Below are 11845 nucleotides of genomic sequence, written 5' to 3' on the forward strand. Positions count from 1 at the left end.
GTCTTTGTATTTAATGACAAGTGCAATTTCACGAAACGTCGTTGTAACCTTTTTTTTCTCTTGCAAAAATGATTGTTTGACAAAATGGAAATTGGCAAGGAGTTAGGTAGGGCAAAATGGTCGTTATTGGATAACAGCAATATGGTGAGACTTAATCGTCCTATTAGGCTACGTTTATTTGGACATAAAATATATTTTAAAAAATATTTTTTTATTTTTTAATATTTGATTGTCGTAAATCAATTTTTTGTATGTTATTTTACATGTCCTACCCGATGGACTTGATTTCAATCTCAACGTAAATTTTTGTCAAATACCAACAAAATAAAAATAAAAAATTATTTTACCTAAAAAAAATATTACCTTGAAATAAACAGAGCTTTAGTGTTAAATTTTTCATTAGCAACCGTCTTAAAACGACTTATATAAAAATTAAGGCTCCCTTTATTTTCGATACAGTATATACTGTTTTCATTAGCAACTGTCTTAAAACGACTTATATAAAAATTAAGGCTCCCTTTATTTTCGATACAGTATATACTGTAATGGAGAGACTGGGACAGCGAGGTATGGGTTATTCAAATTAAGCATAAAAAACAAGCTGAGGCCTGAAACCTAGCTGGAGCCCAACAAGCTGATAGACTTGGTCCAGCCAACTGCAGGCCGAAGAAAACAGTGTCATTTTAAAAATATTTATTTATTTATTTATTATTATTATTGTTTACTTGAGTAAAACAAAATAAGTTTATGGTTCAATGGTTGACTATTAATTAGCCCTCTTTTATTTTTAAGATTGTGGATTAAACCCCTTTTCTAGCTGGCAAGGTTTTACCCATTCGGAAAAGATAAAAATGTCTAAAACAAGGTTTTAAAGATACGAATCTTTGAGAGAAATAATAGAATAGTTGAAAATTCCTTTTTGAAAACAATTACGAGTATATAACAGCGTAAAAGAAAAAGAAAAAGAAAGAAAATAATTTCACAATCCAAATATTCTTTTTTTAATAGATCTTGAAAATAGTTTTAAATTGACAATATTTTTTTGTTGGTGGTCTCAAGAGAATAATACCTTATAATCCACTAATAATTACAGAAATATTTTTCTAGATTGCTGCAAGAAAATTTTGATTTCAGATTTTAAAATTTTATAATGTGACCTGAGAGTTTTTGTTGCTAGACTAATTTCTTAATTAAATTCATTTTTTTTTTAATTTTAATCAAATTAACAAACACAATTGTTTAAAATAATAAATATATATATATATAAATGTCATGCAAAAAGATGGAGGATTGCGTTTTTGTTAGTTCTCATTTACGTGAGTGAAAAGAAAGCCTAAAAGTTAATATGCAAAGAGGAGGTTTTTCACGGCACAAAACAGAAGAGTGAGAAAGAGAGCTGAAGAGAGAGAAAGCTCTGCGCAAACTGTCACAAGCCCACCACGTCTTACAGCTTGGCACATGTTCCATGCCCAGTTTAAGCGGCACAAGCACCACCTAAACACCTCCTCTCTCTCTCTCTCTCACACACACACACACACACACACACTTCACATCTTCAGCTTCACCTTCTCTCTCTAACCGTTTAAACAGTGCGAGTCTCATCTACAACTTCAGTTTCTCTCTCTAACCGTTGCTGTGTCTCTATATATAGACATTTACGTGTATACATATTTATAAAGCTCATTCTCGTCAACGAAGATAAGGAGTTAACAATGGAATCGCCAGAATCTCGTTACGCTTCATCTCCTGAGGCTCCAGCGAAGCAGTATTCTCCGCTTGATTCGCCTTCTGCAGGTACGACTCTCTTTCTCTCTCTAGATTTCTCTCTCATCAAGATCTGTGTGGTCTTGGATCTGTTTTCTCGCTCCATTGCTTGCCTATGCTTGAATTTGTCTAAAATGCGCGTTGCTTGCTCATCATTTCCAAGTCGTCTCCGTTCTTCGCGGTGAATCGCCCAATTCCCCTAATTTTTTTAGGGCTATGCGCTAGCTTCTGTTGAGAGAGCTTCTATTGACCTCTGAACCCGATTTACTGTAACTGCCGCGCAAGCGGATAAAGCGAAGCCATAGACATACATTCTTTTAACCCACTCATAGGGCTTGACCTTTGCCTTTTCTTTTTAGTGAGTGGCTGTGATTTCACTTCCTTCGTTGCCATTGCCATGCCGCCTAAAGCAGCTATTGCAAGGCGGAGCGGGGCTTCACCGCCCGCTTATTCGTGTATGTTTTTATTTATTTTTTGTACCTACCTATTTATAGTTTTCCAAATTCAATGTATGCTAGTGCAGTGTGAGAATAACAATGTGAGTTTCTTCAAAATTCAGGGCTGTTGGTGTTATTTAATTTTTTTTTGTGTCTGAATTGAAACCCTAGAAAGGGTCAAGTTTGTTGCAATTTGTTGTAGTTGATTAAATTTAACGCGAATTGTTCATTGATTGATGAAATGAAGTTGCTCAAGTGAATTTGTTCAATTTTTCTTTTGATGTTTTGATGGGATTGATATTGAGAACTTGATATATCTCTAAAATTGACATTTGAGCTGAACAGAATCAGGTTAGTGTCAATCCGATCCACCTTCCCCAACACTTTTGATTACAGGGAGAATGGTGTTCTCTAGGCTTTTACAGCTGGCAATAAATAACCTTCAGATCTGATGCCCCTGTGGATTTGTTATTATATTATTTTATTTTTTCTTGTATATTCGGATTGCACTTGATAATAAAGTGCTTTTAGCTATTTATGTAATGCTCCTTGTTTAGTAACTTCAATAAATTTTGCCTGATAAAAATTTGTCATGTAGTACCCTTTTTTTCCATGGTAACTTTGTCATGTAGTACTTTGCTGCTGTGAGTTGTTGATTTTCATTGTTTATGAAATGATGTTTTAATGGAGGCAAAGTGCTCTAAACAAAACTCTTACAGAGATGACCATGGTGTTAGGTACTTAGGTCTCACTGCAGGGTAAGTTCGTGCTGCATCAGGGTTGTTAAGAATTATCCCTCATCAAATTCTTTGGTGACAAACTGACAATAAACGTGTTAGCATGGTTGGGTCTATTCACTTCATTACCCTTGTGACAGTGCATTTATGGAAGAGTGTTATATTACTAACAATACCCTCCTATTTTATGGCCATCGTCAGCCTTGATAATTATACATACACATTGCGTAACTGTGATTGATACGATGGGTTGAATTTCTCTTTAATAGTTTGATGCTACTTTAATCAAATACTTTTATGAAATTAAACATGCATGTGCTAACATGTATATGAATGCAATATTACTACATTTGTTCTTTTTGCTTATTGTTATGTTTTTTTCTTTCATGATTGCCATTATCAGATTATACGGAGAAGAACACATACCTTAGGTTCCTTGTATCAAATGCTGGAGCTGGATCGGTTATAGGAAAACGTGGCTCAGCAGTCGCTGATTTTCAGACTCAGTCTGGAGCACGAATTCAGCTGTCAAGCAGTCATGAATTTTTTCCAGGGACATCTGATAGGATTGTTATGGTGTCTGGAGCAGTTGATGATATACTCAAGGCGGTGGAACTAATTCTTGCTAAGTTACTTAATGAGGTAAACTAAATGGCAAGAAATTATTGGGTACCCCAGGGGTACCGACAATGTAGTACCTTCGGCCAATGATGAATTAATACTTCCTATCATCAAGGGAAATAATGAGTGTCCATTGGCCAGGGTACTAAAAAATCTGTAACCCCAGGATAGCAAATAATTTCTCCTAAATGACATAGTTCTTAGTATGATTCTGTAGACACATTTGAAAACAAATTTCCTTTTGTTGGTCAGTTCTATGGTGAAGAAGGTGCAGAAGTTGATCCAAGAACAAAAGTTAGACTAATTGCACCAAACGGTTCTTGTGGTGGAATAATTGGGAAGAGAGGAGCCACCATAAAGTATGAATATTACTCCCTGTTTATTTTTTCTTTTAATGTATTTTCTTCCTGCTATATTTTCTATTTTCCTGTTCGAAGGAGTAGCTGTCACCCTCAATATTATTATCTACGAAACTTTAAAGCGTATGTGCGTTTTTCTGTCTTGTATTTGTTCCATTTTTCATTATAAATATGCAAAGATTTTTCTTATTTGTTTCAAATTTTCTTTTAATGTAATTATTCAAATCTCTTATCCACTTAAGACTGTGTACTTAGTACAGCACTTGACTGTTCAACAGTGCTGATCCTTGAGATTATATAGTAGATGTTTATATTTCTTTTATGCAGTTTGTGTTCTTTTTCATTTGGTTGAAAAAATTTGTACTGAAATTTGATAGAGTAGGCTATTTTGAACAATTGATGGAGTGGTAGGGTATGCAAGCTGGTAGCATGAAAAAAGTAATTGGGCAACCAGTGTAAACCAGTGTAACAAGTGTTATTGGTTTTTAACATGTCATTGTGATCTTGGGAGTTAGGTGAATAGGAACAACTTGGATGTTGATGACCGGGAGAATGAAGAAAATATTCTGGTAGTGGCACACATAAAATAATATCTGAAGATGATAATGAGCAAGATTCTTTGTCACTAAGAAACCCAATTCCCAACCTACACTTTCACTTAAAGGTAGAGGTTATATATAATTAATTAATTAAAAGATATGATTCAAGGTCAGATTCTGCATATCTGGCTAATCTGGTTTTCCATAGAAACAGTGATGTAGGTTTTGTGTAAGGAGTCTAGATCATGTTATCTAAAGATGTTTATTAGAGCAGAGATTGACAGAGTGAGGATCTGGAATTGGATTCAATCATTTGAAGGTGTTCTTAAACAATTAAATGATAAGGATACTAGATGACTTCTTGTACCTTTTCCTTCTCTTATCATTTGCAGAAATAAAGTTAGTATCTTAAATTTCATTTGGCCTTTGGAACCTGTGAGCTGTTATAGGCTTAGTTGACTTTGGTATGTAAAAGTTACTATATAAGAGCTATGCATTGAAGCACATATTGTGGTTAAAATTTGACACTATATAGAGGTGTTTGGGACCATGATTCTAGTGGTGGAGTTATTAAGCTGGTCATTCGGGGGCCAAGTGTAACAGAGTGCTTTATATCTTCCACATTTCTTAGTTTAAAAAAAAAGAGTAGAGTCATACAAAATTATCATGACTGCTGTTTTGGTTAAACCATCACTTATATAAAAGGCCATTATTTGGTACAATGGTAAGTTTAAAGTATCAAGCAGGCAAGCATGGATACCACTTTGTGAAATAATGGCATAGTTTAGGTGTATACCTAGTCTACCCCTCCTAGAAACTTGCATTGGCCAGACTAGAACAGGGTAACATCGTTTTAATGGTTGTTTGGATAATCTTAACAAATCCATTTCTTATGATTATTGTTTGCTACATGATGTACTTTTCTGGATTCTATTGATCTTGTGACAGCGAGCCAGCTTATATTAAGCTCAAGATTATAAACGGTGGTTATAAATGGAGGTGTAATCAATCTGTATAGATTTTTAAAGAGAAACATTGATGGTCGTGTGACCAACTCCATAAGAAATGTCAAAGATCTTATCATGACTGCTGTTTTGGGTTAAGCCATCACTAAACAAAAGGACATTATTTGGTACAATGGTAAGCTGTAAGTATCAATCATGTAAATGCGGATACCACTTTGTGAAATAATGGCATAGTTTAGGTGTATACCTAGTCTACCCCTCCTAGCAATTTGCATTGGCAAGACTAGCACAGGGTAATGTCATTTTAAGGGTTGTTTGGATAACCTTAACAATAATGGACTTATCCAAACAACCCTTAAAATTGGATCCTTTTTTATTGGACACCGAGGGCAGTAAGCTTCACATCCACCATCACATCCCCCTTGTTTACTGGAACTAAGAGATGTAGTTAATCTACACTCAATCATCATACTAACACTGATTAGACTGCAGCATGCAATGCCATGTTCTATGATATATATCACTAAGGTTAGTGATAATGGTCTGGAACCACCCTCAGATATCAATGGAGCTTGCACCTGTAATCTTTAGAGCCCCATCCTTGCTAATGATTGGACCCAATTGAGAAAAAATGAAAAAACCTTTTGTTCTAAAGGCGAGGTTTGCTGCACTTAGTGGTAGACGTAGTTTCAAACTCTTGATGTACGTATGTAGTTTCTTTCTTAATGCCAATTGTTGAAATGATAAATAGATTAGGATTTTAGTTTGAAGTCAAATTAGGACCTTCCAGGGTGCTTGACTAGCATTGAAGTTTTAATCAACTTCCCTCTCTCTTCTTTTGATTGTTCAGTTTTTAATAATTAATGTCGGTAAGACGGGGGCTAGATTTTTCCAGGTTTTTTTTTTTAAGTTCAATTTTGGTATTCTCCAGTTTGTGATGTGTATTAGTGTTAACCATATATGACCTCTTGTTTTATGGTCCTATCCTAGTTTGGCAATCTTAAGAGTCTTGTGTGTTTTAAATAGTTGCATGTCAATGGTTCCCTTGGCTTCCAAGCTCACTTATCAGCCTAATTGTATCTTTAGGCCTCTGTAAAAGTAATCTTCAAGAAGTGTAGACACCCATTTTCTTCCATTTTCCCTTGCCTATTTATTTATTTTTCTCCCCTGTTTTAAATAATTGGTTGATCTGCATTTTGTTACAGTTGCCCTCAACCATTTTTGCAGACATTTGTATCATAGTAATTTGTTGTTGACATAGAGTAGACTTGTACTGTTGTTTGACTCAGAGTAATGTTGTTTTCCTATTTTCTGTTGTTTTACGGGTTTTGCATGGGGCCATGTTCCCTTCTTTTTAGTGTGGCTTTTCTGTATACTGTTTAATATACTATTCTCATTAATGAAGAAACAAAAGACAATCAGACAGTTCACTGTTTTATGGTACCATTCCCAACTGTGCAGGATGTAAATTATTAATGCTGGATGTATAAAATATTTAGCATCTTTTGATGATTCTGTTTCTAGTTCAATGATCAAATAATTATTTTTACGATATCGGTATTCACAACTGCTGTATTTGTGTATCGTCTGAGCAGGTCTTTTATTGAAGATTCCCAAGCTGGTATTAAGATATCCACTCAGGATAATAATTATATTGGATTGAATGATAGGCTAATAATACTGACTGGTACCTTAGACGAGCTGATGCGGGCTACTGAATTGATTCTGTCGAAGTTAGCAGAGGATCCTTATTACGTACAGTCCTTCAGTGTCCCATTTACATATGCAGGTATGTTTTCTTCAATTAATTTACTCATTCTAATCATGCTTCTATTTTAGTACCAGTTGCTAATTTCGTATTCACTGGATAAATTATGCGTCTTTTCAATTGTATTGAACATCAGTTTTTTCTAACAAAATCTCAACTAATGATTGTGCCCTTAGCTATCTATCTATCTTGGCAAGAATTACTAGTTAGTATTTGATTACTTCAATGGCCATGTTAAGCAGGTCTTTGAATATTTCACTTGTAATTCTGTTGAAGCAAAAAAATTGCTCTTGCTGTTCTACTTCTCTTTATTTTGCTTTTTGTTTCATCTATGCAATCATCTTTTGATTTACTGCATATTAGGTTCATATTTGTCATTTCCGGTTTAACCATTGGCTGTCAATTGGCTTAAGTTGTGACTACAAAATTCTGAAGTTCTTTCCAACAAGAGAAACCAACTGATTTGTATCATCTGGAGACCATACTATTAGCTCTATCTAGTATTGATAAAAGAATATTCTTCCTAACTTTGCTATAGTTTCTGGAACCATGTTGTTTGCAAGAGCAAAGAAGGTAGGATTTCAGTTTCATGGTAACGTTTGATTATTCTTTCCTGATCAGGTGCTGGAATCTCCAAACCCAGGTGGAAGGAGGGTGGACAAGAGAGAAAAACAGCGCTTGAAGTAGTATAAACTAAAAAAAAAAAAATTACTCTAGGATTGATTTTAATTCAGTTCTGGATGCAGTGAAGTATGTAGGTAGGTTTAGGAAAAAAAAATAAAAAATGTATGTAGGTTCTCAACTAGAAAACTTCAAATTTTATCATCATAACCAATCCCCTTCAATTGGGCCAAGCTGAAATGGGAGGCCTGGGTTGATGCAAATAATTTGATATGCTCCAAGGAAGTGGTTTGAGAAAAGATCAGCAAGGTGGGTCAAACAGACAAGAAATTCCAAGGAAACCCACTCTCATGCGAATGGATAATCAATATCAAACTTGGTCATGTAAAAGGAGAGTGATAATGATGTATAGAACACTAATACTGTGACCAAAAAAAAAAAGAGCATAAGGAAGGATCAGTCGCCGGAGAGCATATGAAAGCAAAGCAAACTCTGTAGGTTACAGTTGGGTTTTGAAAATAATCTAGTACTTTATATTTCTTCGATGGTTAAGGGTTAAGGGTTAAGGGCCATGCTCTCACTGTAAGGTTATTCATTACTGTTTACCTGCCTTTTGTTTTGTTAAAAATATGTTATTAATAGAATGTTGGATATCATTTTCTTTCCAGTTTAAAAATATTTTTCTAGGTTTTTGTTTCAAAGCATATGACATCTAATGTGTTAAGCTGTTTCTTAATTTTAATTTTTAATATTTTATTCTCTATAGTTTAAGACTTCTTTTACAGAATAAAATTATTATTTCTCATGGTTCAAGGCTTTCACCTTGCCTCACGGGACAAAAAGCGAATCTGCCTTTCGTCTTCTACAAGAATAACACAAGTGATGAGTCAGATGAGACAAAAAAATTATTATTAGATTCTGTTAGAATTCAAAGGGGCCTTACAACTCGTTATGTTGTCAAAAGAGATTCCCGTTTTTAGTTTCCTTCTCCAACATATTCTCCTCTTGGTTCTCTAGACTGTTCAATGATGATGGTATTGGTCTAATGAAGGGAGAACCATCTCATGTGGAACTCTAATATGGGATTGCCCATCCTGTGGAATCTTGATTTTTAATTTCTTTAAACAAATACGTTCCATATATTTTTATGCTTGTATAGTTGTATCCTGTATCTCATTTTCTTTTCTTTTTTTCTTTTTCTTTCTGTAAGTAATTCCAAAGGGAATTGTATAATTTATTTTGGAAAATGGTAAATGCCTAAATCCCCTTAAAGAGATTCTTCCTTCGCAGAAACCAGGCATCTTGAATTTAGTTAAACTGCAGGTTCATGAAAAGTTTATTATCAACATCCCACATGTCCTATGCTTTATATTAGTGTTTAACAAATAAATGGGGAAACTTATAATGAGGTTGGTCATCAGTTCTGTTTTCTAGCATTGCTTATTGATAACAGTACTCAAGAAGTGTTGATTTATATTGCATACTTATCTGTGCAGTCACATATTATATTATATCACGATTATTATGGTGAAAATTTGATGTCTAATTAGTTTCCTTCAATTTGAACGCTAGGTGTTATGTTTGCTGGTTTTCCCGGTATTCCATATCCATATATGCGTCCTCCTTCTGTTGGACCAGCTGGGTACAACGCAATGAATTTTGGACCCAGTGGACCTGGAAGAAAGTTTCAGAATAGCAAGGTTCGTTTCCTTATGATAGCTTGTTGTATTCAGAATACTTAATTTTCTATTCAGATTTGTCCATTATCATTTTAATTTGACATAAAAGATAGCCTTCTTGAAATTGTTTATTGGTGTGCCAAGAGATGGGCTTCATGCTTAGAGGCATTGGTCGTCGTTAATTCATCTTCAAGTGTTTCCACACTGAAAACCACTAGCTCTATAGCTCCTTGTTTTCCAAGTCTTATATTTCCACTTGGTTCACTGGAACCAGAATTTGGAAAGTCGCACAATGCAACAACATGTGCTAAATGTTTCACCTGAATAATGTGGAAATGAATTTTTTTTTTTCCCCCAGAAGGTAATAATGTTGAAATTGTTGCTGGTTCTTACATGTGTTGATCCGTAATTTTTTGGATTATCGGTTCTAGATTAATCTTAGTCCAAGTTGAAATTTCAGCATACCATTCTTTGATATCGGATTATGAGCAATTAACAGTTATGTTTTAGAATATTGGCCACTTGGTCCATGCATTAGGCTAATCTATTTCATATCTTAATCTATATTTCTTTTGTATATATACTTCTATGGGACTGTCCTTGGACCACGATGGGCAGTGTCGTGGAAAGTTAGAGCAAAAAAGTTAAAAGCAATGAATTACTTTTCATCTAGTTTTGTATGTGTACACATGCTTTAATAAAATGCTGGATATCTATGGGCTCTAATTTATTTAGAACATTTCCTTGTGTTTTGTTTGGACTAGGATTTCACGGTCACTCTATGTTGGACGCAATTATAGGTTTTTTGCTCAATTTTTTGGAGTACAATCTCAGGCGTTGCTGTTTCATCCTAGCTATAGTGATCAAACTTAAATTGTTATCAATTATCTGTATTAAAACTGGATGAAAAGAAATGTTTGGATAGACCAGTCCTAAAGGTTCAAATGTACCTTTCCTGTAAAAAATTATGTAGTAGTGTGGTCATACAGATTGGAAGTTTTCTTATCACTACTACTATATATTGTCCAACATTCACCTATTCTAGTGCTTTGCAGGAAGATAAGAGCAACTCGGTGACTATGGGTGTTCCAGATGAGCGTATCGGGGTTGTCGTTGGCCGTGGTGGAAGGAGTCTTATGGAAATAAGTCAGGTGCGTAAACAAGTTTTGTTTTGGCTTCTTTTTTGGCACAAGCTCTGACTATTCACTTCATCTTTTGCAGTATAGTGGGGCTAGGATAAAAATATCAGACAGAGGCGATTTTGTGTCTGGAACAACAGATAGGTATATAATCTTTTCGAGGCATCTATCTGGTTTTGGTGGGATGAGTTAATGGGAAAATAAAAGCTCCAACACTTTTTGATTCTCTTGCCCCTTGTTTGGCAGGAAAGTGACTATCACTGGGTCACAGAAAGCAATCCGGGTAGCTGAGACCCTCATAGCCCACAAAGTAGAATTACCCAGAGATCAATCCGGATAGCTGAGGCCGTCATAGCCCACAAGGTAGAATTTAAATTCTGAGAGGTGATGGAGTTGGTTATAACGTCACCTTATTCATTCTTATTGAGAAATTTGTCAGTGGACTTTCTTGCAATTTCTATACGCATTGGGTGAATTATGGAACCGTGACCATTGAAATGTCTAAATCTGCTGTGGTGGGTAGCAAGAACCCAAAAATTTTCATTGAAGGAGATTCGTGTTGACTTCTCAGTTTACTGGAAATGTTTGAGAGAACAAATTTGTTGGAAGAGGCCATTGTAGCTGTTTTTATTAACCAAATTTAACCATCCACTTCACAAACAGTTGTAAATTTCATTTAGCAGATGGTATGCCTCAGATATGTTGGTAGGTTGATTAAATATTTGGCTTGACTTTTTCTTTTTTTCTTTTTGAAGAATCCTTTTATCAGTAAAATGTTATTTCTTGTTTTGGAACTCCAGTTATCCTATTAATTTGACTTGATAGCATTCAGCTTCATTATATCATTTCATTACGGTTCTTGATTAAGTATGAGTCGTATGACTCGGATCAAATATAATGTACGGGAATTTTCTTAGGAATGGAGGGTAAGTGCATGGTTCCCTCAGTTCTGTTTCAGTTGGATTAAGGCGGTGAACCAGACCTCTGGTAAGCCAGGAAACATTTTTTTTTTTTTTTTTTTCCCGGGGGACTGTGACGTTGGTGGTGTTGGGATTTATACATGTCCTGGCATAACAAATTCCTATCTGGATTATAGTGAGATATGTTCTTAACGTTTCTAAAATATTTATGCTTTATATAATTGGTGAATTTAATGTATTATGTTTCGATTCATTATAGAATTGATAGTGTCCATTTGATTACAAGATATATTTAT

General features: G+C 34.8%; 1 protein-coding gene across 1 annotated transcript; it reads left to right on the forward strand.

Annotated features, from left to right (window-relative positions):
* The first annotated feature begins 1366 nt into the window (after positions 1-1366).
* LOC132311885 (protein BTR1-like) lies at positions 1367-11423 on the forward strand. Its single transcript, XM_059810031.1, has 8 exons — positions 1367-1794; positions 3342-3580; positions 3812-3918; positions 7018-7211; positions 9384-9511; positions 10546-10641; positions 10712-10773; positions 10876-11423. Exons 1-8 carry the CDS (start codon positions 1713-1715, stop codon positions 10967-10969), a joined length of 1002 nt encoding a protein of 333 aa, XP_059666014.1. The 5' UTR covers positions 1367-1712; the 3' UTR covers positions 10970-11423.
* Positions 11424-11845: the final 422 nt, after the last annotated feature.

This window comes from Cornus florida, unplaced genomic scaffold (genome assembly GCF_030987335.1).
Source record: "Cornus florida cultivar Cherokee Brave unplaced genomic scaffold, ASM3098733v1 CherokeeBrave_3.0.0_Hap2_Chr06, whole genome shotgun sequence".
Classification (NCBI taxonomy): domain Eukaryota; kingdom Viridiplantae; phylum Streptophyta; class Magnoliopsida; order Cornales; family Cornaceae; genus Cornus; species Cornus florida.

Bases quoted from the DNA above. Each gene is read 5' to 3' on its own strand.
- LOC132311885 (XM_059810031.1), top strand. From the start codon at position 1,713: ATGGAATCGCCAGAATCTCGTTACGCTTCATCTCCTGAGGCTCCAGCG. The intron at 1,795-3,341 runs GTACGACTCTCT...TGCCATTATCAG, and splicing joins GCTTGATTCGCCTTCTGCAG to ATTATACGGAGAAGAACACA. The intron at 3,919-7,017 runs GTATGAATATTA...TCGTCTGAGCAG, and splicing joins AAGAGAGGAGCCACCATAAA to GTCTTTTATTGAAGATTCCC.